We start from the raw sequence: 25,888 nt of genomic DNA, 5'->3' as shown, positions 1-25,888 counted from the left end.
TTAGGTGGATATACCAACTGCACCCTTATCTGGATGGAGATAGCCTAGCTACAGTTATCCATGCTCTGATAACCTCTCGTCTGGATTACTGCAATGGATTATACATGGGGCTGCCTTTGAAAACGGTCCGGAAACTTCAACTGGTACAAAGCAGGGCAGCACGTTTATTAACAGGGACTGGCCAATGAGACCACATCATGCCAGTCCTTTTCCAGCTTCATTGGCTGCCAGTCCAAGTCCGGGCCCGATTCAAAGTGCTGGTACTAACATTCAAAGCCCTAAATGGCTTGGGGCCAGGCTATCTGAAGGAACGCCTCCTCCCGTATGTATGTGCCCGGTCCCTAAGATCATCCTCAGGGGTCCTTCTCCATGAGTCAAACAAAGTGAGGCAGGTGGCTACAAGGAGGAGGGCCTTCTCTGCTGTGGCACCCCGGCTATGGAATGAACTCCTTAAGGAGGTTCGCTTGGCACCTACATTATATTCTTTTAGACGCCAGGTGAAGACCTTTTTATTATCTTAGTATTTTAACAGTCTATCAACTTAATTTCAACTTTGCTGTTTTAAATTTGTATTTTAAACCATGATACAGGAAGTGAGATTTATAGAGAGGGAAAAGAGACCTTGACAACTAGTTGGAAACAGATGTTTCTTATAACTATCAGCATTGTTATAAGAAACATCTGTTTCCAACTAGTTGTCAAGGTCTCTTTTCCCTCTCTATAAATCTCACTTCCTGTATCATGCTAGTCTAGCAGCTTTCTGTAGACAACTTAACGAATGCTGTAAGTAAATACTGTTGTTTGTAATTGTAACACAGATAATTTATTCCTGGTTGGTATATTTTGTATATATACTCTAATTAGCTGAATGATGATGCATTACACCTTTTTGATTGCAATTTGTATGTCTTGTTATACATAAGGTTTTTAAAGTTTTTTTAATTAGATATTTGATATATTTTTTAAGGTACAGAAACTTGTAAAATGCCTCTAATTGTAAATATTATAATACAAAGGCCTTCTTTGTTTTTTAGATAACAGCCCTGAGGAAGAGCGCAGTTGCGTTCGAAATGCATAGGCGGCACCTTGGCACTGTAAATAAACTTTTGCAAATATTTGTTTTTGAAGATTGCTTGGTTCTACCCTTGCCTTTGGCTATTTTTTTACTATCCTTGACTTGATACTGACCAACAGGGATGGCTTAGTGGATAAAGTGACAATTATGGGAACTCTGGGGGAAACTGACCACGTTATACTTGAATTCTTCATTTTAAAGGAAGCAAAAACTGAGTGTAGTCATATATGTACTCTCGATTTTAGGAAAGCTGATTTTAATAAACTCAGAACTATGATAAGTAAGGTCCCATGGCAAGTGGCCCTAATGAGAAAAGGAATTCAAGATGGGTGGGAGTACTTAAACAAGGAAATTTTAAAGGCAAAATTACAAACAATTCCAACAAGGAGAAAAGATAGAAGACAACAGAGGAAACCAATGTGGCTCCACAAAAAGCTTAGAGATGACCTGAAAACAAAAAAGGACACATATAGGAAGTGGAAGGAAGGCCAGGATACAAAAGAGTACAGACAGGTAGCACAGAAGTGCAAGAATGGCATCAAGAAGGCTAAAGCTGAGAATGAGCTGAGACTAGCGAGTGATGCTAAAAGCAATAAAAAGGCCTTCTTCATGTACGTGAATACTAAATCAAAGAGGAAAGAAATGGTAGTTCAACCGTTTAATTAGGATGACAAATTGATAACAGATGACAAAGAAAAGGCTGAAGTGCTCAGTTCTCACTTTGGCTCAGTCTTCTCCCAAAAGTGGGTCTATGAAACCCCTGGAAAAAGTGAAGTACAAGCTGAAGGGGAAGGATTGCAGTTTGAGATTGATAAACAAATGGTCAAGGAACACCTAATTTCTTTGAATGAGTTCAAATCTCCAGGGCCCGATGAACTGCATCCAAGAGTAATGAAGGAGCTAGCGGAAGAACTCTCAGAACCACTGTCTATTATCTTTGTGAAATCATGGAAGATGGGTGAGGTGCCGGACGACTGGAGGAGGGTTAACGTTTTCCCTATCTTCAAAAAGGGCAAAAAGGAGGAACCTGGGAACTACAAACCAGTCAGTCTGACATCCATCCCTGGGAAAATTCTGGAGCAGATGATAAAGAAGTCAACCTGTAAGCACCTTGAAAACAATGCAGTGATTACTAGAAGCCAGGATGGATTTGTCAAGAACAAATCCTGTCAGACTGATCTGATCTCATTTTTTGATAAGGTAACCCTCCTTGTGGACTGTGGGAATGCTGTGGACATAATATATCTTGACTTCAGCAAAGCTTTTGACAAAGTGCCCCATGATATTCTGATTAACAAACTAGCTAAAAGTGGGCTAAATGGAACAACTATTAGGTGGATCCACAGTTGGCTACAGAATCGGACTCAAAGAGTGCTTATTGGACTCAAGGAGTGCTCATCAACGGTACCTTCTCAAACTGGGGGGAGATAACAAGTGGGGTACCGCAGTGCTCTTCAACATTTTTGTTAATGATTTGGATGAGGAGGTGCAGGGAAGACTTATCAAATTTGTAGAAGACATAAAATTGGGTGGGATAGCTAATAGCCTGGAAGACAGAAACAAACTTCAAAGTGATCTTGACAGGCTGGAATGCTGGGCTGAAAACAACACAATGAAATTTAATAGGGATAAATGCCAAGTTCTACACCTAGGAAAAAGAAATCAAATGCACAGTTACAAGATGGGGGATACTATAAACATGAAGGATCTTGAAGTTGTTGAGGATCACAAGCTGAATATGAGCCAACAGTGCGATGTGGCTGCAAAAAAAAGCAAATGCTATTTTGGGCTGCATTAATAGAAGTATTGCTTCCAAATCGATGAACTGGTTCCCCTCTATTCAGCACTGGTTAGGCCTCATCTTGAGTATTGCGTGCAGTTCTGGGCGCCACACTTCGAGAAGGATGCAGACAAGCTGGAGCATGTTCAGAGGAGGGCAATGAGGATGATCAGAGGTCTGGAAACAAAGCCCTATGAGGAGAGACTGAAACAACTGGGCATGTTTAGCCTGGAGAAGAGAAGATTGAGGGGAGACATGATAGCACTCTTCAAATACTTGAAAGGTTGTCACACAGAGGAGGGCCAGGATCTCTTCTTGATCATCCCAGTGTGCAGGACATGGAATAATGGGCTCAAGTTACAGGAAGCCAGATTCCAGCTGGACATCAGGAAAAACCTCCTGGCTGTTAGAGCAGTACCACAATGGAACCAGTTACCTAGGGAGGTTGTGGGCTCTCCTGCACTTGGGGCATTCAAGAGGCAGCTGGAGAGCCATCTGCCAGGTATGCTTTAAGGTGGATTCCTGCATTGAGTAGGGGGTTGGACTCAATGGCCTTGTGGGCCCCTTTCAACTCTACTATTCTATGATTCATAGCTCAGTGAAAAAGCACCTGCTTTTTATGCAAAAGGTCCCCAGTTTGATCCCCAGCATCTACAAGTAAGGCAGGAAAAACTCCTGCCTGAAACCCTAGAGAGCCAGTGCTGCTAGTCAGCGTCAACAACACTAGGCTAGATGAGCTAACGGTCTGGCTCAGCATAAGGCAGCTTCCTATGTAGCCCCGATGTATTCCTATTTATAGTTTGGCATTGGCCAGGCTTCATGAAAAATATGTGCAAATTATACTACCGACATTCACATCCATGCATGTGAAAGTTTTCTGAGACATACATTCTAATGTGCTGCTCTCACCCGCACCACACCGCTGAGTTCCGTAGGCTCTTTGTAATTTGGGATTTGGCACTGAAACCTACTAAGGCCCTCTGCCAGCCTTTCTTTAACCCAGGTGGAAGATTTATTTAAATTTATTTATTTAAAACATTTACATCCCGCCCTATATCATTAAGATCTCAGAGCGGCATACAGATAAAAGCATACCGTATAAAACCATAAATATGCACAGTTAAAAACAAATTAAACCATGAACCAAGTTAAAACAATATATAATGTAAAGGCAGTAAAAGCAGTTAAAACAATGTGCCAGTGAGTTTAACCATCAAAGGCTTTGTTAAAAAGCCGTGTTAAAAAGCGTTGTTAAAAAGCTAAGATCGTATTGTTAGTGCAATCAGGAGGAGAAAAAGAGGAGTCAGCTCACCTTGGGGGAAGATATCTTGATATAGACAATAATTGGTGCCAATGATGTCTTGGACAATTGAGCTGGGTGATTGATGGTGTCAGCATCCAGGGCTACCAGCTGCAGTGTACGGGCCAACTCAAAGATACGCTCTATCTCACTCTGTACTTCTGCTGCCGAGGCAGAGAGCAAGCAGCAGGGAAGAGGGAGACATGGTCAGAACAGCGATGGAAAGAAACTGCAGGGCTATTCACCCATCCCTCATGTTGTTCTAGAACAGCATTCACCAACTCGACGACCATCAGAAATGTTGGATTATAACTCCCAGCCAGCTGGCCAGGGAGGATTGGGTTGTAGTTTGACACATCTGCAGAGAGTACCGGTTTGGAGAAGGCTGTTCTCAAAGCAACTGCTTAGCATGAAGGACTTCACTTCTGTAGCACTGACTCAATAACTGACCTCCATTTCCCCCAGGATTCATCATTCTCACCTGCAGGTTAAGATACAACAGGTGCACGTCTGCAACTACGGGAGATGCTGCATTTGAAAAAGGACATGCTTGTAGACTTCTTCTATCATTCTTCTGGCTCCTGAATTGCACACAGCCAGCTGGACTCAGAGACTGACACTTGCTTAAAGGTGGCGCTACAAGGAGGCAAGGTGACGTGGCTGCCAGAAGGGGTGGCTTTAGGGCTGTTAAGAGCAGCCAAGTTCTGACCCACAGGCATGACCCACCAGTTCCCCTGGGCAAGCCTCACTGGAACAAACATGAAACGGGTCCATTGAGTAGCGTTTCCTCGGCTTTGTCTCAAGCTGATGGATACAATGATGCTACAGGGTAGATTTCTAGGCATCCCATCGAAAGACAGATTATCAATTTTGCTGCGTGGTTTTATCCTGGTTGTGCTTTTTATACTGTATTTTGTATTTGTGCTTTTAACCTGTTGGTTGTTTTATTATGGTTTTAATTTTTCTGAACCGCCCAGAGAGCTTCGGCTATTGGGCAGTATAAAAATGTAATAAATAAATAAATATGTATATGTGGCATTCCTGGTATTGAAGATCTAACTCACTATTTACTTGAGTGTTGTTTGTATTCAAAATGTAGAGAAATCTATCTGTCTATCTATCTATCTATCTATCTATCTATCTATCTATGTTTTTAATAAGCATGAGAAACTGGACAGTGAAGGATAAATTGTCCTTCCTCCTACGTGGTTCTAATTATTTTGTGACTCAGAGGGTTGCCCTTTTTGCTCTCAAGGCAGCCAGCATAAGGAAAAAAGAATTAGAAAAATGGCTTAATAAATAGATTTTATTAAATCTCGCAACACAAGGGGTTTTATTAACTGTTAGTCTTAAATAATATATCATATAGGAACTGTATATTGTTTTAAATTGTAAATTTAAATTAATGCCTGTATGTTTTTAACGATGATGTGATCTTTTGAAATGGTCAGAAGACTTATTCAATAAAGTCTTATTCATTCATTCAAACAGGAACAGTGCAGCTCCCATGCATTCCAATGGGGATCGCGCAGGAGGATTTCTCAGTGGGTTAATCAATGTTAGGGTGTGTGAGGGGCGGGTGGGGTGGGGATACTATTTGGCCTCAGGTGCCAAGTTTCTTCTGCTTGCCCCTGGTGCACAGAATATCCCCTGCCTTTTCCCTGCCCCAAACACGACAATAAGGAAGGGTGCACTATTCCCCTCCCCTTTTTCAACTGCAAGGAAGTTGAAGAGTGGGTTGCCTGCTAGCTACTCTGCATATGGGACCCCGGATCAGGCAGGCAATCAGGCAGGACTCTGTTAGTACACCCAGAAACCTCTTGTGCTCTTGGGAGAGGGTGTTGTTGTACCGCACTCCCCGTGTGAGAGGAGCCAGTGGAGCTGAGTGGTTGAGTGCCTGACTATGGCTGGACTCAAATTCCCTTTCAGCCATGAAGCCATCTTGGGCCAGTCACTTTCTTTCAAGCCTCACCTGCCCTGCAGGTTTGCTGTGAGGATAAATGGGGAGGGGGGAAACCAGGCACCTCCTTGGAGGAAAAATGGGATATCAAAGTATAAGAATTAAAAAAAAAAAAAAACAACGAAGTAAAATTCCCCTCAATAGATTATGCCTCGTGCCCTCATTTTTATCTACTAAGAAATCATGCAAGAAATTGCACAATTATATTCATGGCCACCATAACAAATTAGGACACAATCCAGTCAAAGTTAAGCATTGTGGACATCCCATTGATTCCAACAGTTGACTGGATTTCTAAACATCTCGCAACATAGTTGCATCGGAGCAAAAGCAGTTCCTCTGCCCCCCCCCCCCCCGGCTTCTTTTTATTCTGAGCTAATTCTCTCCCTGTCCCTTTTCAGAGAAATGCCATTTATTTATTGATTGATTGATTGTTTTTAGAATTCTAATTTATGTTTATTTTCCCCTACACATTTCAAGTTACAAATATGCTGCCTATTATGTGGGTTTTGAAAAACATTTATAAGGAAAATATATATAAAAAATTGACAACCAAGCATCATATACATTTCTTCTCAGATATAAATTCCATTAAGTTCAATTGGACTTATTCCCAGGTAAATAGGCAGGATTATAGCCAAATGTTAAAAAAGTGTTGTTGTTCTTAGCATAATCATTAAAAAATAACAAAATAAAACAATCAATAAAACAACCAACATTCTTTCCTTTTATGATTATGGCAACTGAACAACAGTGAAAAACGAAAAATACCTGCGGCTCACAATTTTTCACTTTCCCAAACACAAGGAAACATTTCAAAATGAACAAAAACCGGACACATTTTGGCAAGACCACAACGTATGCATTTGTTCTGGTTTTGAAATCTCCTCCTGCTCCCCACCCCAATAGGAATACATATATATATATATATATATATATATATATTTTCACCACATTTTACCAAACATCTTTCCCATCTTTGGGTTAAGTGAGTTAAATTTGCACTGGTGGAACCTAGAGCTTGTGAGGCTAAAGGCTACGTACCCAAGACATCTGTATCAGGAGCAGAGAAAGGAAGAGGAGGCACAGGCGCAAGGGAAAGAAAATGGCGGGAAGGGGGGGAGAAAAGAGAAGAGTGAGTTGGACTTGTTGGGAAGCAGTAAAAGATGCCCACAAAGTCTGAAGCCGTGGCAGGGGGAGGGAATGAAAACAGAGAAGGCAGCTGACAACGAACCACCTTCTCCCTTTTCAACTGTTTGATGACAGGCATTAAGGAACATCCTGTCTCCCCATGCATGGAGGTACAGACAGTCTGCAATATACCCCACAATGACAGTTTGAAATATATCCCACTGCTCACACCAAAACCTATGATCTTGGGACCATTTACCATGTTATGCATCATAATGTGGCGGTGGTCTCACAAGCACACCGTGTGCCCCACCTCCATCCTAGGGTACAGAGAATTTCATGATGTGAAAAGAGTCCCAATGCCCTGCTCAAGTGTGTGATTGAGTAAGAGGAACTCTGGCAGGGAAAGAAGAGGCAATGCTGCAAAGCATTATGGGAAATCCAGAGGCATTCTGAAAAAGCTGCTCTTGGCTGATACAGATCAGAATAAGACAAGCAAGAAAGGATTAAAACCCCTCCCCATGCAAGAGGTTAGTTCCATGCAATCACAATGACAAAATCAAAACTTTCTCTCCCTCCCTCCCAGAGAGAAAATGTTACAAGATAGCAAAGTATTGAGGGGGTTTTTCCCCTCAGGGTCTCAGCACTGCCTTACCCAGGCTAGAACGGGTGCTGGAGCGCTCAATGATGGTGTGTTTGCTAGGGTTGTTGAGGACTGAGCGCTTGGCTAAGGAGATATCAGCAGTCACACGTGTGATGGATATTCTGTAGAAGACAGAGATGAATCAAGAGAGTAAACTTAATTTGCTAGACAGTCCCACCTGTTCACGAAGACATTTAGGAATCTTTGTCATGTTGCACCCATGCAGGGAATTAACTATCTGCTAACATTAGCTTAATACTTTCAGTGTTCAATTAAAAAACACCAGGTTTCTAGTCCTCATGACCTAGGATTTTTTAAAAAGTGAATGAATCTGTCTATTAAAAGAAACTGGAGCACTGCAGTTTTCATTTTAAAATAAGTTTCTAGTCCTCGTGTCCTAAAAAAGGAGGGAAAAGGGGGAAGAAATGTTTAAAAATGGATAGATGGTTCATATTCAATGGGGCAACAGGAAATTGTACAGATTATGGAAGGTAGAAACTCTGGGGGTGTCTTCATGGCACCGAGTCCCTCGGAAACCCTGCAGCTTCCCTCCCCCAGGGTGGTGTCGGGCAATCCCACCCCCGAGGAGGGAGCTTGGGGTTTCTGGTCAGCCATCCGGAGAACGGAGCAGCCCCTGCCCTCTTCTTGGTGGAAGGCGACCAATCGCAGGCTGCCTTTCACCAGGCACTCCTTGGCCATGCCTCCACTGCGACTCTGGAGCAAGGCGAGGGGCTGCCTTGATGTCATCTTGTGCCTCCTCGCCTCACTCCGCAGAAAGAAGTCGGGGTAAGTCCCCAACATTTCTTCTCTGCAGCTCCGGTGGAAAGCCCCAGAGTGAGTGCGCCATTACAGCTGCATCGTATGTCTCAATCCTTCCCTGTCCTGCGGCCTTCAATCAGGTTTCCCTTGCGGCCACCCCAGTACCCAGATCTGGACACAAGGATTACAGCGCAAATGGAAGGCATCTGGGTTACCCAGCCCACAGCCCCTGCCCTGAAGGCTTCTGCTCACACCTGCCATCAAATCGCCGTTTCAGGAAATCGAACAAAGCTTTCTGCATCATGTCTGTCACCTGGGAAGGTAAAAAGGGTGGGGGAAGACAGACAGACAGAAGCAGGGGAAAAAAAATCAGAAATCAGAATCCAGAGGTTAGAAACCGTGTGAAGCGAGAGATGGGTCACATGCACAAACATGGGTGAATAAGGTACTAGGGTACATGTGTTTAGGACAGCACTTGGTAAAGACTGGTGCAGACAGCTCTAACTTCACTTGAACTTTTCCAACACTCACAGCCCCTGTAGTATAGACATGCAAAATGCTCCAGCACATACTGAAAGGTACAATTTACACAGCTGGCTTTGGAGAGTGGTCACTGAGGGTGAGGTGGGAATAACTCCTTTTCTATAAGGATCATAGAGACCAAAGATTCATGCAGGCTCCTGGCCTTCAACAGTGGGCAGCTAAATGTTTGTTACTGCCAACAAGCCCATGCATGGTTGGGGGTGGGAGGAGGGCAATTTAATGGTGGAAAGAAGCTGGGTGGGAAAGTTTAATTCCCACCCATGTGCAGTGGTCCCAATCTGGATCATGTCCTTACACTAAAGAAAATAGGTTAGGACCAAAGACACACTATGCATCTAACATAGCATATAGTTTATCCCTCATACAATGGCCCAGAGTCCTCCTTGCCTGCAGAATAACACCAGAGGGCCTCTCATGTGCCACTACCGGATATAAAGCTCCCAGATCTGTTGCACTCAACTTGCCACTGACACAGGCCACGAGATGATACCTCTGAGCTGGCCGACTACTGGCCATCCATCTGCCCAACCTTGGAACTGAGTACTAGAGTCCTGGTTTGACCAATTTTTCAGAGATTTTCTAGGACCTGCTGAGTCACAGTCTGTGTATGTATTGATTGAACCATGCACTAGATTGGTTGAACACCCTAAAGCCAAGATTTAAGGACTGCCAAGTGAAATATATGCTAGGGTCGGCGTTTGAACTTGTACTAATTACAGCTCTTCAAAATGGTTTTGAGAATCCACCCAGAGGATTGTACTGAGTGAAAGAGAGAGAGAGAAAATAAACACAAGCATATGCTGGTGGATTCAGATTGTTGGGGATCAAATTGTGTAAGTGACCCATTGAGTGGGCCTGGACAAATCATGCAAAGCTCCTCTAACTATCTGAGCAGTCCCAATGAAATACATTTCCTCTGCATCAATACAGAGAAAGAATAAAATAGAGACCCTCACAATAACTACGTGCTCTAGTCTTCTCCACCCACTTGGTACTAAAGACACAGCTGGGGGTTGGGGGCTGATAAGGAGATGGCACTGGCAGATGAGATGGGAGAGGTGAGATGCAGGATCTGGGGTCAAAAGGGCAGAGTTGGGAAGAACCTCAGCAGGTTTGTCCACCTCAGCCCAGTTGCTAGACCCATATGCTAGAGAGGATTTGAAGGGTGACCTGAGAGGTGGGGAGGCACACAGCAGTCTACGATGGCTCTCCTGAGCGTGTTGACGCCCCCTTCTCTATTTTCCGCCCACTTCAACACCACTCCCTTCCCACCACACACATTTGTTCCCTCTCTGGACGCCTCACCTCATACCCCTTCAAGGATGGGCCCACAAGAATGATGGGCCGCATGGAAGGGACCACGTCATAGGGCGGCACGTGCTCTGCCTGAGAGGAAGGGGGAGAGAAGAAGGCATTAGGCTTGCTCCAGACCAACATGGTTTTAATGCACAGGCACCTGAGCTTTTAAATCCTAACAATCTCCAAAATCTCTTGCCATTGGAGGCTGGGGGCTCTGATGTCAGTGGGCAGTAAATCCGCTCCAGGTTTCAGTCAGAATTCTAAAGCACCTTGGACAGTTCCTTTAGAGTTCTGACTGGTTCTGAATCAAACCCAGAGTGGATTCACTGCTCCACTGACACTGGAGCCACCAGCCGCCACTGTTTCCTGCCTTCTTAAGGGGTCCAACATCTTCATTTTCTGGGCATGGGGGAGGGAGCTGGGGCAGGGGTGGAGAGAAAAAGAAAGAAAGAAGGGGTGTTTAGGGAGCACTGGGGTCTCAGCCCTTCAGACTGAACTCTGACATTAGCTGGAGATCTGGAAATTCAAGGTGAAAGTAACCTAAGACCTTCATGGGGGTCACGGCCAAGGCTTGCTGTTGCGTTCGCCCTACAGAAAGAGGCACCAGTCTGGAGAAAGGCCATCACACCCACCAGCTTGGGGTTTCAAACTCCTCTTCCCATGGTTGCTCACTGTTCAGGAAAGGCCTACTGGGACAGGGGAGAAGTTTTAGGAAACCACCACCAACATCTAGTCTGATATTTCATAAGCTTACTCACCGATTTTTGCTTCTGCTTGGCTATGTCCAGTGATCGCCATTAATGGGTGGGGTGGGGTGGGGATGGGGACGGGGACACAGAGGTGGGGAAGAGGGACAGGCAAGAGAAAAACAAACAAGGCATGCGTGTTACTGACAGCTCACTCTAGCGGAAGCAGAGGCAGGCCCAGGAAGGAAAACAGCAACTAGTGCTGGGGGAAGCAGAAGGGTGGCAGCTTCTCAGAGAAGGTAAATTACGCAATCCAAGGGGTTCCTTTCCCCCCACTCCGCCCGTTTTTCAGACTCTTGAAAGCACACTTTTTGAGAAATGGTGGCTGGGAAATGGTTTAGCACTCCCTCCTTCCCCCTTCTCAGTTGCAAAGAACCCCGGGGCTGTGAGCATAACATGCAGTTCAGCCATCCTAAAGTTTCTATCCTGCATCCTGAGATTGCTTAGCAACCAGCCTCCAGATTGCTTCCACCCCCTGTCTTCTAGTTGGTCCCAATAGGGAGGAAAGGGAGGGCCTGCTGCACATCTCACACTAGGATGTAGTCTTGGGAGTAAGGATGAGTCAGCAGTAGCACTTCTCCCTTTATATGGAGTGGGGAAATTATGGGACCATTCCATATTTGTGTTTATGATGTGGAGGCTGTGACCATTGGAATACTCCAGCCCCATGTCGAAGTAAAGTGGAATCGCTTGATTCTTTCACCCACTTGTTTCCCATCCTGGAACATTCCACTGCTAGAAATTCCCTGGCAGGAGGGAGGTGATTATAGGAATATTCCACTTCTATAATCTATATAGGGGAAGACAGAATGAATGGAAGACACCACTTGCACAGTTCCCATGGGGGGAATTATTAGAATGTTTGACTTTCATGGGTTTATACTGGGGAGAGGAGTGGGAGAAGGGTAGGACCATCGCAACATTCCGTCCCTGTCTTTCCCATGGGAGGAGCCGTTTGATCATTGCATTCCTATGATATGCAAGGCAGGAGGGACGGGGAACGGAGGCAACATCCCTTGGACCCATCTTCCACCAAAGGCTACGTGAAGGTATGAGTCGGTTGCCAATGCCTCTTTTAACTCATACGCATGCAGAGAATATGTGATCACTGAAACATACCGCTGTTGTTCCTTTTATGTTCAAGCATGTGACAAACAGAATTTTTGTGACCTCTCTCTTCCTCACTTTCCACCAAGAGGTTGCACATGCTGGTCTTTGCCTAGTAATACACCATTTGCCTTTTGGGGGCCATCACATTGTAAGTCCTCGTTGCTTGTGCACTGGATGAACACTTTCAAGGGGGATCCGTGACCAAATACGATCCCAGAACATGCCTCTCCCATTGCCTCCATCCTAGACATGCAAGCGCTTGACCTCGGGACAGAGACAGCCTACACACACAGGCAGGCAAGCGGGTGTGGGCGGGGTGAGGCACTATTACCTTCTTAAAGAAGGGGATGCGCTTGGTGGTGGAGGGGGGTGTTGTGACGCTGCTAACACTAGTCTTAGGGGTTCGGTGGTTTTCATCAGTTGCCGCCTCCTCCTCCTCCTCCTCTAAGTCAATGCCATCTGAGTCATAAGCTAAGTTAACCATGTCCAAGTTACCTGGGAGGGGGAGGGGGGAGAAGGAAATAAAAGGCAGGGGAAAATAGGGGAGGGGGGAACCAAAAACAATGACAACAATGATAACTAAAGAGAGAAAGAACAAACTGAAAAGGGCAAGAAAAACTAATGGAAAGGAATTGCCAGAAAGGGGGGAAATAAACTGATCTAGAAAATGAAAGAGAAAAACAAACCAACAAAATGGAAATTCCAGTTTCTCCAGTACATGGACAGACTTCAGAAGGTGGACATCAGCCAATGAGAGGTTTGCCATGAGGTTAGTGTGGGAATCTGGCTGTAGTTTGAGACTTAGGCTGTGACTACATACATGTAACAGACCACAGTGGACTGAATCACTTCAAAATGCAGCTGTGGAAATGCTATTTCTGAATACTGGCTATGTTTTTAAAAAACAAAACCACTGCCCTGGAAGTTAAAATACATAAATAAATTTGCACAGCAGGGAGCGGCCTGGGCTTGAACCTCTCTTCCTGCAAAGTTTTGATTTGCAGGCAGCTTTTTTTAAGCAAATGTGACATCTCCAGCCACAGAATGAATTAACACAGTCCACTCTACCATCTCAAGATTGTACTGCATCATTCTGCTCCATGTGTAAAGAGTTGCTAAACTGAGCCATGTCCTTCAGATGCTCCAAACTTTCCTCATCCCACAAAGAGAGATGCGAGAGCACCCAGCCAGGGGAGTTGTGGAAAAGTGGTAGTAGCTACAGCGTTCTCTGTTGGGGGGGGGGGAAGTAGCCTTACCACTGGCAGGTGGGGTGGGTCTCCGGGGGCCTGTCACCACATCTCCCAAGCTGGAGGTGGAATTGTCTCCTGATTTACTGCAAAAAGAAAGAGCCATTAAGCTATTCACATAAGATGGGTAAAGAGGAAGAGATTGAGGGGGAAGACCCTCTGGATCCGGACTCAGCACCTTTTCATGAGTAAAAAAAATAACTTCTGCACTGAGATAGACTTTGTGGTCCTTGGACATATAGGGGCAACAGATCATTCTGCTCCACCTTTCCAATAAACTTGCACCAAAGTTATTTGATTTCCCACTTCTGCCATACCAAATAGCAAATGGCTTCCCTCCCCACACCAAGTCAAGGTGCATCGTACCCAAGACTGGCCAAATTATGTTGGGAGTGAAATTCCCATAAACAAATCTCTCCCACCCTGGAGGTAAAAACACAACAACAACAACAACAACAACCACAACTTAAACAACTAGCAATCTGGTGCCTTTTCATCCTATCCCAAATTTACTACCTCACTCTGCCTAACACTAGGGCCATCCCTGGCCAGTGGGGTTGCCACTTCTGTCTGAAGTCTTTCAAGTCCCCCATCTTTATAGCACTCTTTCGATGAAACTTCAGGCTTATCTATATCTAGAGGCTGCCTTGAACAGCGCTGCGTTGGTGCCACATTCCCCCTAAACCCCACTGTTTCACTCCTGCAGGATGGTGCTGGATAATCCCCACACCAGGAGGAAGTGTGGGGTTTCCAGTAGTCATCCTGGCTTCTGGTGACCAATTGGAGGTCGGCTTCAGCCAGGGAACGCCTCTGCAGCGAAGCTGGAGTGAGCTTAAGACTGCAGAAGGGCCATAGTTGCCTTGCTCCAGCCCAAAAAGTTGGGGTAAGTTCCAGACTTTTTATTCGCAGCTTTGCAGGAAAGCCCTGTGATGGCTGCGAGGTGGCTGCTGCGTTGTATAACCGACAAAGCGCCACCACAGGGCTTTTAAAGCGTATAGATAACCCACTACATACAGATATAGAACACTTGGAGACCAGTTTCAAATCAGTTCCACTGCAAAGGACCAAGCCCCCCACCCCCACCCCAAATTCCGGTAATTACAGGTTTGCAAGGGAATTCTTTGTTAACAGAAGAACTTATGGAAATATAGACCCTAGGATTAATTGGCCAGGGCAGGGGTGAAAAAACCTCAGGCCCAAGAGGAGCCAGAGTTCCTCAGATGGTCGCACCCCTTTTGCCCCTGGACTGGGTTTCTGGTTTTCACTGCAGTTTTTCCTCCATTCTAAAAACCTGAAGTGCCCCTCCGAAGGATCCCTTACTGGCAGCCGGAGCTTCAGCCTACAATATGTACTGGCATATCTTTGTGTTTGGCTCCCATCCCCTTTGCCTTCAGTCTCACCCAACGCTGGAAAGCGGCCCCAAGAACTTCTCTGAAACTGAATCTGGCCTTTGGGCTGAAAGCGGTTCCCCACTCACGATCCACTGAATCTATCCACCTGCCCAATTTCCCCATAGCAATTCTCCATGCATGAAGCTTGTCCGCCTCCACACCCCCATACCTTACTGTAGCCATCTTTTGTACATTTTGTACATTTACCCCCAACAGTCTCTGTGAGGGACGGAGGGAGAGAGAGATTAGCCTTGTTTACAGGCAGGCAAACTGAGGTTCAGACGGTGTAGGGCAACCAGCCACGTTTGCAAGACCAGCAGGTGGCAGAGTATGAAGACCATCCCAGATCTCCTCTGTGGGGTTTCGCAGCCCGGCCTTTTCTCTGACACATCCAGGCAGCTGTGACCCCCCCTCCCCCATTCACCAACCTCCCATTCCTCAACCTTGCACAGCAATTCATAAACCTGCAGTGATGTAAGGAGTTGCCTTCTTCTAAGTCAGGTCAATAGTCTACCCAGCCCAGTACCATCAACCATGCCCGTGGCAGCCACCGAGAGTTGCTCAAGAAGAGAACTTCCACTCCCTGCTACTTGGCAGTCTTTAACTTGTGTCCCTGAAGATGTTGTTGGACTCCAAATTCCATCAGCCCCCAGCTGGCATGGCCAATGGTTGGGGATTATGGGAGTTGTAGTCCAACATCTGGTGGGCTGCAGGTTCCCCACCCGTTTTAACTGAAGATACCTGGGATTGAGTCTGAGACACCCAGGACAGACACTTTCCCTAAGCTGTGGCAACCAGCCATAGGGGGCGAAGGATTCTGAGCAGAAGCAGCCTCTGTCTTCTCATCCACCCCACCTCATCCTATCCCACCTGGAGCTGAGCCGGTGCTGCCTCATCTTTTGCTCTTGTAGCATCCTCATGTTCTCCAGCTTGACGGGGCTGGGGATGAAGCCGACCTCACAGCCTTCTTTGACCAGTCGTCCGATCCACCAGTCATTGTTGTACTTCTGGAGTGGAGAGGGCAACACCAAAAGTATGAGGCAGGGAGGGAAGAGGCGACAGCAGTTCTGGCTTATGCTGTGCAGGCTGCGCGTATGTTTCCAAACCTCTGGGGGTGGAAGAGCTACTCCTGCATCCCACCAGGTCGCACAGCATCGCTGCTCAAGTGCTCATCCGCGTACTGCCCTTACCTCTTTGATATGAAGGAAGTCTTTGGGTTCGAAGGAAATAGACATGCCTTGCACTGGCACGTCATCATTGGGGGAAGGATTATAGCCAACATTCGTCCTCACAGCAAATGCCACTGGCTTGGTCTGCAAAACAGACAAGAGTATTTTGGTAAGGGAGGGGGAGCGCAGGTGAGGTCAGGTTGAATTGTGCCCAGAAGAGAACCAGAAGCCTTTTTCCAAAAAGTAAGAACAACCTGCATGTCTATTCCCAGTTACAAAAAAAAAGTGTTTGTCTTTTTAAGGGCAGTAAATTAGAACCTTTCTTTACCTAAGGAAGGGAAACACTTAATGAGTTCTTTTGAACCCATATGGCTTTGAAGTTATATTTTCAAGCTGATGGGCGAGGCATACTGATATCTCCTAACCCAGAAGGCTGAGTGACTGAGTTTACACAACACAATAACCCACACTCAAGGTTGAGGATGGGTTCTCACTGAACTGTGGGTTGCTGTTGAAGTGTGGGTTGTTGTGTTGTCTGAACCCAGCCACACTAGTAAACTATGACTTATTAACCATGAATAACCCATGAAGGAAACCCATGGTTTGTTGTTGGGTTCTGAACTGTGGGTTGTCTCTGGTTAACAAACCATGGTTTGTTATCGTGGCTCAGTTCAGACAACAGAACAACCCACAGTTCAATGACAACCCAGACTCCACCCTTACTGAACTTATCATGGTGTGTGAATGCAGTAAGATTTCTGGAGGTTGGGAGGTGCAGGTTAAATGCTCTGTATAGCATCTTTCCTTTCCTCATGACACACGCAGCAGAAATGATGGAAGGTAGTAAAATATACAGCATCATACAAAATAAATTGTGCACATTTTTGTAACAGAACAAGTCACAGTGGCGTACTTGTCTCAAGCAGAGAGTAGGAGGCATTTCCTAATGGCTGATTTCATGCTCTGTTCATCCCACTGTCCAGCTGTCAAGGAGAAGCAGCACAGAAAGCTCACAGCAGTTCCTGGCACAAATCCCGCCTGAAGCAGGGAGGCATCAAGCCCCTGCCAGGTCTCACAGTTAACCTGAGGCTGCAGTCAACAGATAGCTACAAGACACTCCAATGAAGGCAAAGGCTGAAACTTGCTGGCTCAAAGCCCAGAGCAGAGAGCAAGGGATGTTCTGGCTGCCAACCGCTCCCATCCACTCTGCCCTCGCCCGCCAGATCATCCTGGCAGCAAGGAGGCTGGGTCAGGGCCCAGTGGCCAAAACGTCTCAGGCATCTTAATTGAAAGACCGTTGCGGCAACAGGGCTGCGCCAGGAGAGGAGGGGGAACTGGGCAGCTTAATTAGCTAATTGCATCTGTCAAAATCACAGTGCTGCAGCCAAACAGCAACGGTGAGGGTACTGCTGTTCCAAAGAAGGGAGGGTGGCTTGAGGTTAGGGCACAAGCAACAGGCTTGCCCCCGCCCCCTGCTTACCTGCTGTCACCAGCAGGGACCTTTGGAAGTTCTGCTAGGGAGCCCCACAAGCACCCCCTTATTCTGATCACAACCCAGGTTTGGAATTAACTAACCAGATCCCAACCATCACCTCCCAAAAGTAGGGGGCAGATCTGGGAGTCTTGGTTCTGATGCTCTGTTTTTCTTTTAATGAATAAATCCTGATCCTCTCTTGTTCGTTATTAATACTTACACTGAGTTTTGTTCTTAGCTTATATCAGCACAAGAAACAGAGATAAAAGAGAAAAGGCAAAGTAAAGTAGAACCAAAGGTCGACTAGGGAGAGGAAGGAAGGGGAAAGCAGGAGGAAGCTGCAGCTTGTGCAAAATGCAGCGGCCAGATTGATTTTGGGAACCAGAAGGTTCGACCATATAACACTTGCTCTGGTCCGCTTGCACTGGCTGCCTGTATGTTTCCAAGCCCAATTCAAGGTGCTGGTTTTGACCTATTAAGCCTTACACGGCTTGGGACCACAATACCTGACGAAACGCCTCTCCCGACGTGAATATACCCGGTCACTACGATCAACATCTAAGGTCTTCCTCCGGGTGCCTACTCCGAGAGAGGCTCAGTGTGGCATTGAGGGACAGGGCCTTTTCGGTGGTGGCCCCCAGACGGAATGATCTCCCTGACGAGGCTCACCTGGCGCCAATGCTGCTATCTTTCCGGCGCCAGGTTAAGACTTTCCTCTTTGCCCAGGCATATGGCAGCACATCTTAATCACCCACATGTTTAGTTTTTTAATGGTTTTAATGCTTTATGTGTGTATGTTCTGTGTTTTAGAATTTTAAATTTTGTATACTTTTTTAATCTTAGTTTTAGAATTTCTGTAAACCGCCCAGAGAGCCCTGGCTATGGGAGCAGTATATAAGTGCAATAAATAAATAAATAAGGATGCTGGGTTGGCGCAAGGCCTGCTGCTGCCACCCCCACCCCACCCCCGACGCTTCTGGGAGGGAGCCGCTGCCGCTGCCGGGGTGTGGGGGAGTGAAAGCCACTGCCACGCAGTGCTGCCCTGGGCGGGGGAGGGGGAGCTGCCGGGGGTGGAGGGGGCACGTGCCGCTGCCACATGGATCCTGCTGCCAACCACCACCGCCCGCCTTCCCCTCAATACCTTGTTCTGAGGGGTCTTTCTTCAGAGCGAGTCACTTGTGGGGAAGTGATCCTGGAGACTGCCTGCACTGGGGCAGCACAGGTGAACTCCGGAGTCACCTCCCTGCCAATGCCTCACCCTGAGGAAGGGCCCCTGGGGTCAGGCATTTGGGCAGGGTGGGCTCTGTGGAGTTGCCCTGGGCAATCTCATGCTGGGGCTGGCATTGTTCTCTAGAGCAACGGCCTGTCTATGTCCCACTTTGAGAGGCATAGGGGGCAGGTGATGGCAGTTGGCATCGGGAGTCCTACTGGTGTCCAGGCAGGATCTGCCATATTTCCAGTTCTGAGGCAGGGGATTCACCCCGGCCCATGGGAAGGTCGGCCTTGGGAGGAGGATGTGTGTCAGCAAACATACCGTAGGGTCTACTCATTCCTCGAGTGTTATATTTACGGGAGTGCCATACACAAACTACCTTTACTTTCAAGTAGGCATAGTGGTCAGTAATACAGGTCCTCTCCTATAGACAGGGGGATTGCCCAGGGATTGGCTGAGTGCACTCTCATCTTCAGTCAAGAGTGCTTCCAGACAGACAGTTCCTAGCACTACCAATTGAAATGCATGGCGCAGCTGTTCCAGCTTTCCTTCCTCCTTTTTTGGGGGGAAGAAAAAAGATGAGAAGTGGTGGGAAAACATGGGAAAGTTACAAAAAGAAGATAACATGGTCTGGAGTGCCTGTAAAATGTTGTGAAGGAGGCAGAGCCATTGTACCGTAAGAGCCTTGTCTGGAAGGTCCCTTGTTCATAACACTTCTCTCCCCAAGCTGGCAAGGGGACCACAGAACTCTTGAGTGTATTCCTACAATTCTGTCGGTGCTGCTACACTTCCCACACTTCAATAACCCAGTCACATTCACCTCCCAAACTGGGGTGGGGAGGGCAAGTCCTGACTTCCAGTCCTTGTTGTAAGAGTAATGAATGGACTTTTCTGTGGTTATTATAATGCCTGCCACAGAAACACACAACACTGGGGACAAAGCAACAGGAGAACACCTGTAGAGCACATATAATGGTGTGCTGATGACAGGGCTGTGGCCCTGCCAACGCGCAGCAGTGTCCCTTGGCTGTTGCAGTGTTGCTTTATGGGGCCCGTTCACTTAATAAAAGGACATGACTAAAGCCTCCTCTTCCTTCATCTGCTTCCTGGATTGACACAGCATTACCATAGCATTAGCCAAATTAATTTGCTGATGCCTGGCAAGTAGGCATCTGTGAGCTGGAGTCAGTGGCAAGGAACGTGATGAGAAATGACCGCTGTGGCGATCGCAGTGGAAATGGAGATGGGGTGCCACCCAGGCACCTCACACAGGCCAGGGGCTGTCAAGAAGGCTGTTACTCAAGACTGACCCAGACTGAACAAGATGAGGGCAAAAAGAAAAACAACCATGGATGCAATCTTTACAATAAATGCAGACACCAGACTGACAGTTGCCCAGAATGACCTAGAATCCATTACACAGGAGGGAGATACTGGACATTCTGCAGAAATACAGGGTGGGATGGATAAGGGTATAAAACAACAACACAGGGGAAAGAAAAGGGTCTAAACAGAATTCCATAACTGATACCCTGCAAGGATCCTATTATATGTGAGATACAAAACAAGAGACACTGATCTTCATTTGCAGGGGTAAGAATCTTTAAGCCATTGGAGTTATTCAAAAGCTTTCACTTGGCTGAATGGTTTCTGTTGCTTTTAAAGTGTGCAGATAGTTACATCATAAGAGTGGTCAGAAATAACACTCTGAAAATGGAGCAAAAATGGGAGTTGTGTCATGTGATGCTGCTGACTGACCTGCAGGAAAATCATGTGGGTAAGTCCTCACCAAGGCCAGGGGACAAGACTGGATATTGCTTACTTGCAACTGATGTTCTTCATGTAGCGTTTTGCACAATCATATAAACGGGGTGTTCTGTGCCTACATGGAACCATTTTGGAATGTTCTAGGAATATGGGCATGGAACTGATTCTCAAGTCTCCCGCACTGAGATTTGCAGTGATTTGCACATACCCCAAAAGGTGTGGAAAGCAGCTTTCCACTGAGTTCCTACAGGCTGCTGTATGAAACAACCTAGGAAAAAAGTGCAGGACTCCAGAATCAGGGAACGAGAGCTGGTCGCACAACTGCACAGATGATTAGGCAAAGAACATCAGTTATGGGTGAGAAACCTGTGTATTTTTTTCAGGATCTCTGCGTAGCCCTGCACACAAGTGACTAGGAAGCTAACGTATCTCGAGAAGGGAGCTGGAGTCTTCAGAAGAAAAAAGTGTGGAAGACTGTTTAGCCAAAAGCTGCAGCCATTCTTGTGCATCCTTTGAGGGCATAATATCTGATGAAAGCCACTGGTTTGGTCCACATAGTTGCCTTGCACAGGTCAGGAAGCATAGGCCTCCCTGTATAAAGAGGGAGGAAGTAGCCCAAGCTCTAGTGCAGCAACCTTTGTCTGCATCTGATGTAAACTGTATGGCATTTTCAGGGCAACGTAATGGACAAGAGAATCCATCAACACAACGGCTATGGGTGCATAAGCTGCATTTTACTTCTTTACTACAGTAAAGAAGATGTGTTGTTCGATGTAAAGAGAAGGGCAAAGCTCTCTTGGCATCCAGAGTATGTTTTTATTAAAAACATGTGAGAACAAGATAGATTTCTCTTGTCACTAAAAGCACAAAAAAGAAGGCTGCAGACACACATGGTGGGAGGAGTTCCACAGCCTGGGTGCCACCACTAAAAAGCCCTTTCACAGATTGCTGCCTGCATAACATCAGAAGATAGAAAAAGATATCCAAAGCTGATGGTGTTTTTTATCTTTTTAATGTTTACCGCTCTAGAAACTTTTTCAATGTGGAGTGCTATAGAAATGTTATAAATAAATTAAATAATAAACAAGGAATTTCTCAACTCTTTGGAAACTGCCTTATAACCAGTCAGTCTTTTTGTCCATCTAGCTTTTCTAGTCTGACCGGCAGTGGCTCTCCAGGGTCCACACCACCTGCTGTCTGACCCTTTTAACTGGAGATGCCATGTATTGAACCTCAGACCTTCTGCAAGCAAAGCCCATATCTACCTAACTAGACCTGACAGTGCAAGGGCCACGGGCAGCAGTGCTCCCTCTGGGCACCACCAGGCCTTCCCCGTCCAAATTTGAAAATGTCTTATACTATGGGTGGCTGAAAAGCAGAGATCTAGCTTCCAGCTGCCCACCCTTGACCTGCGCCATAGGAGAACAGTCTATAGGAGGAGCAGATTATGCAAGACCACCCAGCCCTTTTTCTTTTTATTAGTTTCCTGCAAAGAGATGGCCAAATTAGAGTCTTAGATCATGGTCCCTCTAGCATACTGATGCAGTTTTCCTTCGAGGGATGTTATTTATTTGTTGCATTTATATCTAGCCTTTCCTCCAAGGAGACCAAGGCCATGTACATGAGCCTCCTCTCCATTTCATCCTCACGACAGCTCTGTGACGTAGGTTTGGATAAGAGTCAGTGACTGGCTCAAAGTCACTTCATTGCTAAGTGGAGACTGGAGCTCAGATTTCCTGGGTCCTAGTCCAACATCATAACCAGTACAACACACTTGCTCCAGGGTCATAGAAGCAAGTGGCTGTTGAGTTCAAAAGCACGGAAGCAGTTAGCAAAGGCGTTGAAGCAGAATATGGAGGTTCTGAAGTCAATCTAGTCTTGGCAGGCACCCATAGAGGATTGGGTGGATGGGTGCTCACACATGCAAGATTCAGTTAGTTGACACCACTGGAGGACCATAAGCTGGGAGGACAGAGTTGCTGCTAATGATCTTTCGCTGATGTTGTGACAATCAAAAATGGCCAGCACATGTAGTGAATTTAAGGCAGTGTGGACAAGAGTTCAGTTTATGGAACTTGCCCAACAAATCCAACACTGGTTTGTGACCAACTTTAACATGACCTTACCCTTGCAGTTGCAGCTTCTTAAAATAAGCTTACTTACTCCACCATAGGTGTGCAGGAAGCTAATGGGGGAAACGGCCCATAGGGGGGGAAATGAAAATGATGCCTGTGTATAATTACAACCCAAAAGAAGTCCCCCTTTAACATAAAATCAAAGAAGAAAAAGCTGTGAAAACATATCCTCAAACCTGTTACTTTCATGGTGGTCAAAAGAGCTGTGCCTAGGAGCCATCCAGCTGGAAGCGCCCTCAATTGCCAGTTCCCAGGTTAGAACTCTAGGGTACTCTGAAGCTGTTCCACTCACGCAAACAGAGAACTCATGAATAGGAATGCAGGGAGACCACAAAAATGACTGGTATAAAAAGAGAAATTCCTCTATGAAAGCTGTCTTGAGCCAGGGAGGAATCTTGAACCGTAGCTATTGGGTTTCAGCCAGGGTAGAAGGTAGTTGCCAGTTGGCTGCCCATTTGTCTAGTAAGCAAGTGAGGGGTTGATACAAGGAGCAGTCCTGGCCCTGTGTCACCCACCCCTAATTTTGTACTGTCCATACAGTCTTTATGTGCAGGGTAACACTTCCTAATGAACAAATATGGGCAGATCCTATTCCGGGAAGCCACATGAAGATTTATCCCAGAGTGTTCTACCTTGTTTTCAAGAAAGGAGGTAGCCATTCTGCCCCAGATGCATAATGGAAATGTTGCGAAGCACTGCTAGAGCTTCTTCACATGATCAAGCATTTCAAGAGTACTTCTCTTTAAAGTTAAGTTCATTTTCTGGCCCCCTCTTCATGACAGAACTTGATGTTTGTGTGAATGCCCCCCCCCGCCACTTGTGTGAAAAGGTGCCTGGGGAGAGGAGTGGAAGGAATGATAAATTCTGAAGAGCATCATTTTACGGGATAGGCCAGTAGATGTCATAGAAACAGCTATTACTTATTTACCATTGGCAATTATGGACTTCCTTGCTTGCCTAAGGTAGGACATAACTTCTATTCTCCTCACTCACTCACATGCGGGAGAAGATGCAGCCTGAATAAGGTGGAAACCTTCGGCCCACCACTTGACACAAATGGCAGCCCTTCAGAGGGATCCACCTCCTGAAGCCAGACCAGGACAGGGCTCTTCACAACACGTTCTGAAAGCCCCCTGCTCCCTAGAATGCCTGTGATTATTACCTTGGCTTTTTCCAGCTGTGCCAGGGCTTGGCGTTCTGCCTCCTTGCGCAGGGCCTCGCGGTCTTCCTCCAGTGACACATCAGAGTCAGATGGACGACTGGTATAGGATTCAGCAGAACCCTGAGGAGGGGTGAGGGGGGGAGAGAGAAGATAAGATGGTGGCGGAGATTAAACCTTTAAAACCGTATGTGGAGAAATCAGCAAAGATTCTGCTACCCAGGCCCTCTCGTGGCCTCTGAGCAAGGCCCTTTGTAAACCAGGCAGGTATCAACAAACCCTAGGACTCTGCAGTTCCTCCTCCACTCCTGTCTCACACTGGACTCAGCACCTCTTCTGCCCATTGGTATTGTCTCTGGGGACTTTGTACATTCACTCCATTCTGGCTTTGCATCCTGCCATTCCTGAGCAGCATAAGCAGATGCACCCAGACAGTGTTTGGAGGGGAATCCTCTCTGTTGCCTTAAGACTGCAAAGTACCTATGGCTGTCCAGGCAGAAGACTAAGGCCACAGCTAGACCTAAGGTTTATCCTGGGATCATCCAGGGTTCGCCCCTGCTTGAGCACTGGATCCCCTGTGTGTCACCTAGATGAACAGGTTTGACCCCTGGACGATCCAGGGATAAACCTTAGGTCTAGCTATGACCTAATTATGTGGCTTGTCTTTAGATACACTCCAGAGCAATGCGCAGAACACATGAATTCTGACTCCTAGTTATTTGAGCACTCCCATGTTGGATTGGCATTGTGGGGAGGCACTTGAACTGTGAGACAGTTAAAAACCAAATTAAATACAGCTTGTGAAAAATTCATGAAATGCCACAAGCAGGGGGGTGCAGAACAGTATCGCATCCAACTGGTACCCAACCAAATTCACATAAACCAGATTTATGTCTTTCAAAGGCAGCTTCTGAATCTACTCATGAAAAAATAATACTTGGGGGCTGTCTATATGTGGGGAAAGCCCTGCGGTGGCTGTGGTTCTGCACCCATCCCCCCGGTTAGATGACGCAGGTGCAGGTTCACAGCCACTGTGGGACTTCCCTGTGACGTTGCTTTTAGAAAAAGTCAGGGATTTACCCTGACTTTTTCAAAGGCAGCAACTTCAACACGTGGGTGGCTCCAGGATCCAGATGGCCGCCCAGAAACCCCATGCCCCCTCCTCGGCATCAGAATTACCCAATGCCATCCCAGGAGAGGGAATGTGCAGGGTTGAGGAAGGAGGCAGGGCCAACCTGGTGCCGTGAAGACCTGCCCCTTGCTTTTGGATTGAAAATTACATTTTGTATATTCTTCTAAAGCAAGAAAAAACACTTTTAGAGTATAATATAGAAGTGTAAAATTCTCTTTCCCTATCCAGTTCTATATTAGTAAATTATCATGAACCATACAGAAAATGATAAAAGAATGCCATCTTATCATAAAAGTACATGATCGGATTCTTGCTTCTCCTACAGCCTGGTCCTATGCTTGCTTACTTAGAAGCAAGTCCTGCTGAATTTATTTGGTCTGATTCCCAAGCAAGTGTGCATAAGGTTGCAACTTTGCTAATAAAACTAGTAATTTTCTCCATAGTTGCTGAATCCTGAAGTTTCTCTAGCCTAGCCAGGATGTCACATCCAGTACACTTAATTTTTTCCATTTTGTTGTTGTTTATTCGTTCAGTCGTTTCCGACTCTTCGTGACTTCATGGACCAGCCCACGCCAGAGCTTTCTGTCGGCTGTCGCCACCCCAAGCTCCCCCAAGGTCAAGTCTGTCCCCTCCAGAATATCATCCATCCATCTTGCCCTTGGTCGGCCCCTCTTCCTTTTGCCTTCCACTTTCCCTAGCATCAGCCTCTTCTCCAGGGTATCCTGTCTTCTCATTATGTGGTCAAAGTACTTCAGTTTTGCCTTTAATACCATTTCCATAGGAAGAAGTAAACATTTCACAAAGTTATAATTTGCCTTCTAACAAGCCCCTTAAAATCTGTCTCACAGATCCCCC

The 25,888-nt window shown here is 46.3% G+C and overlaps 1 protein-coding gene across 4 annotated transcripts in view; it reads right to left on the bottom strand.

Moving 5' to 3' along the window:
* Positions 1-25,888, bottom strand: part of CACNB1 (calcium voltage-gated channel auxiliary subunit beta 1) — a 53,547-nt gene that overhangs the window by 5,504 nt on the left and 22,155 nt on the right. For 2 of the 4 annotated variants that reach the window (XM_063137986.1, XM_063137983.1), the window contains 9 exons: positions 23,905-24,024; positions 16,175-16,297; positions 15,855-15,991; positions 13,603-13,679; positions 12,678-12,841; positions 10,497-10,577; positions 8,903-8,961; positions 7,902-8,011; positions 4,168-4,319 (listed from right to left, as the gene is read on the bottom strand). In XM_063137986.1, the coding sequence (XP_062994056.1) occupies positions 4,168-4,319; positions 7,902-8,011; positions 8,903-8,961; positions 10,497-10,577; positions 12,678-12,841; positions 13,603-13,679; positions 15,855-15,991; positions 16,175-16,297; positions 23,905-24,024 (1,023 nt within the window). Of the gene's footprint in view, positions 1-4,167; positions 4,320-7,901; positions 8,012-8,902; positions 8,962-10,496; positions 10,578-11,248; positions 11,269-12,677; positions 12,842-13,602; positions 13,680-15,854; positions 15,992-16,174; positions 16,298-23,904; positions 24,025-25,888 lie in introns of all 4 variants that reach the window. The other 2 variants (XM_063137985.1, XM_063137984.1) reach the window with 2 other exon arrangements.

Source organism: Elgaria multicarinata, chromosome 11 (genome assembly GCF_023053635.1).
Source record: "Elgaria multicarinata webbii isolate HBS135686 ecotype San Diego chromosome 11, rElgMul1.1.pri, whole genome shotgun sequence".
Taxonomy (NCBI): domain Eukaryota; kingdom Metazoa; phylum Chordata; class Lepidosauria; order Squamata; family Anguidae; genus Elgaria; species Elgaria multicarinata.
Note: the sequence above shows the minus strand (reverse complement) of the source record. Positions and strands in the feature narration are given on the sequence as shown.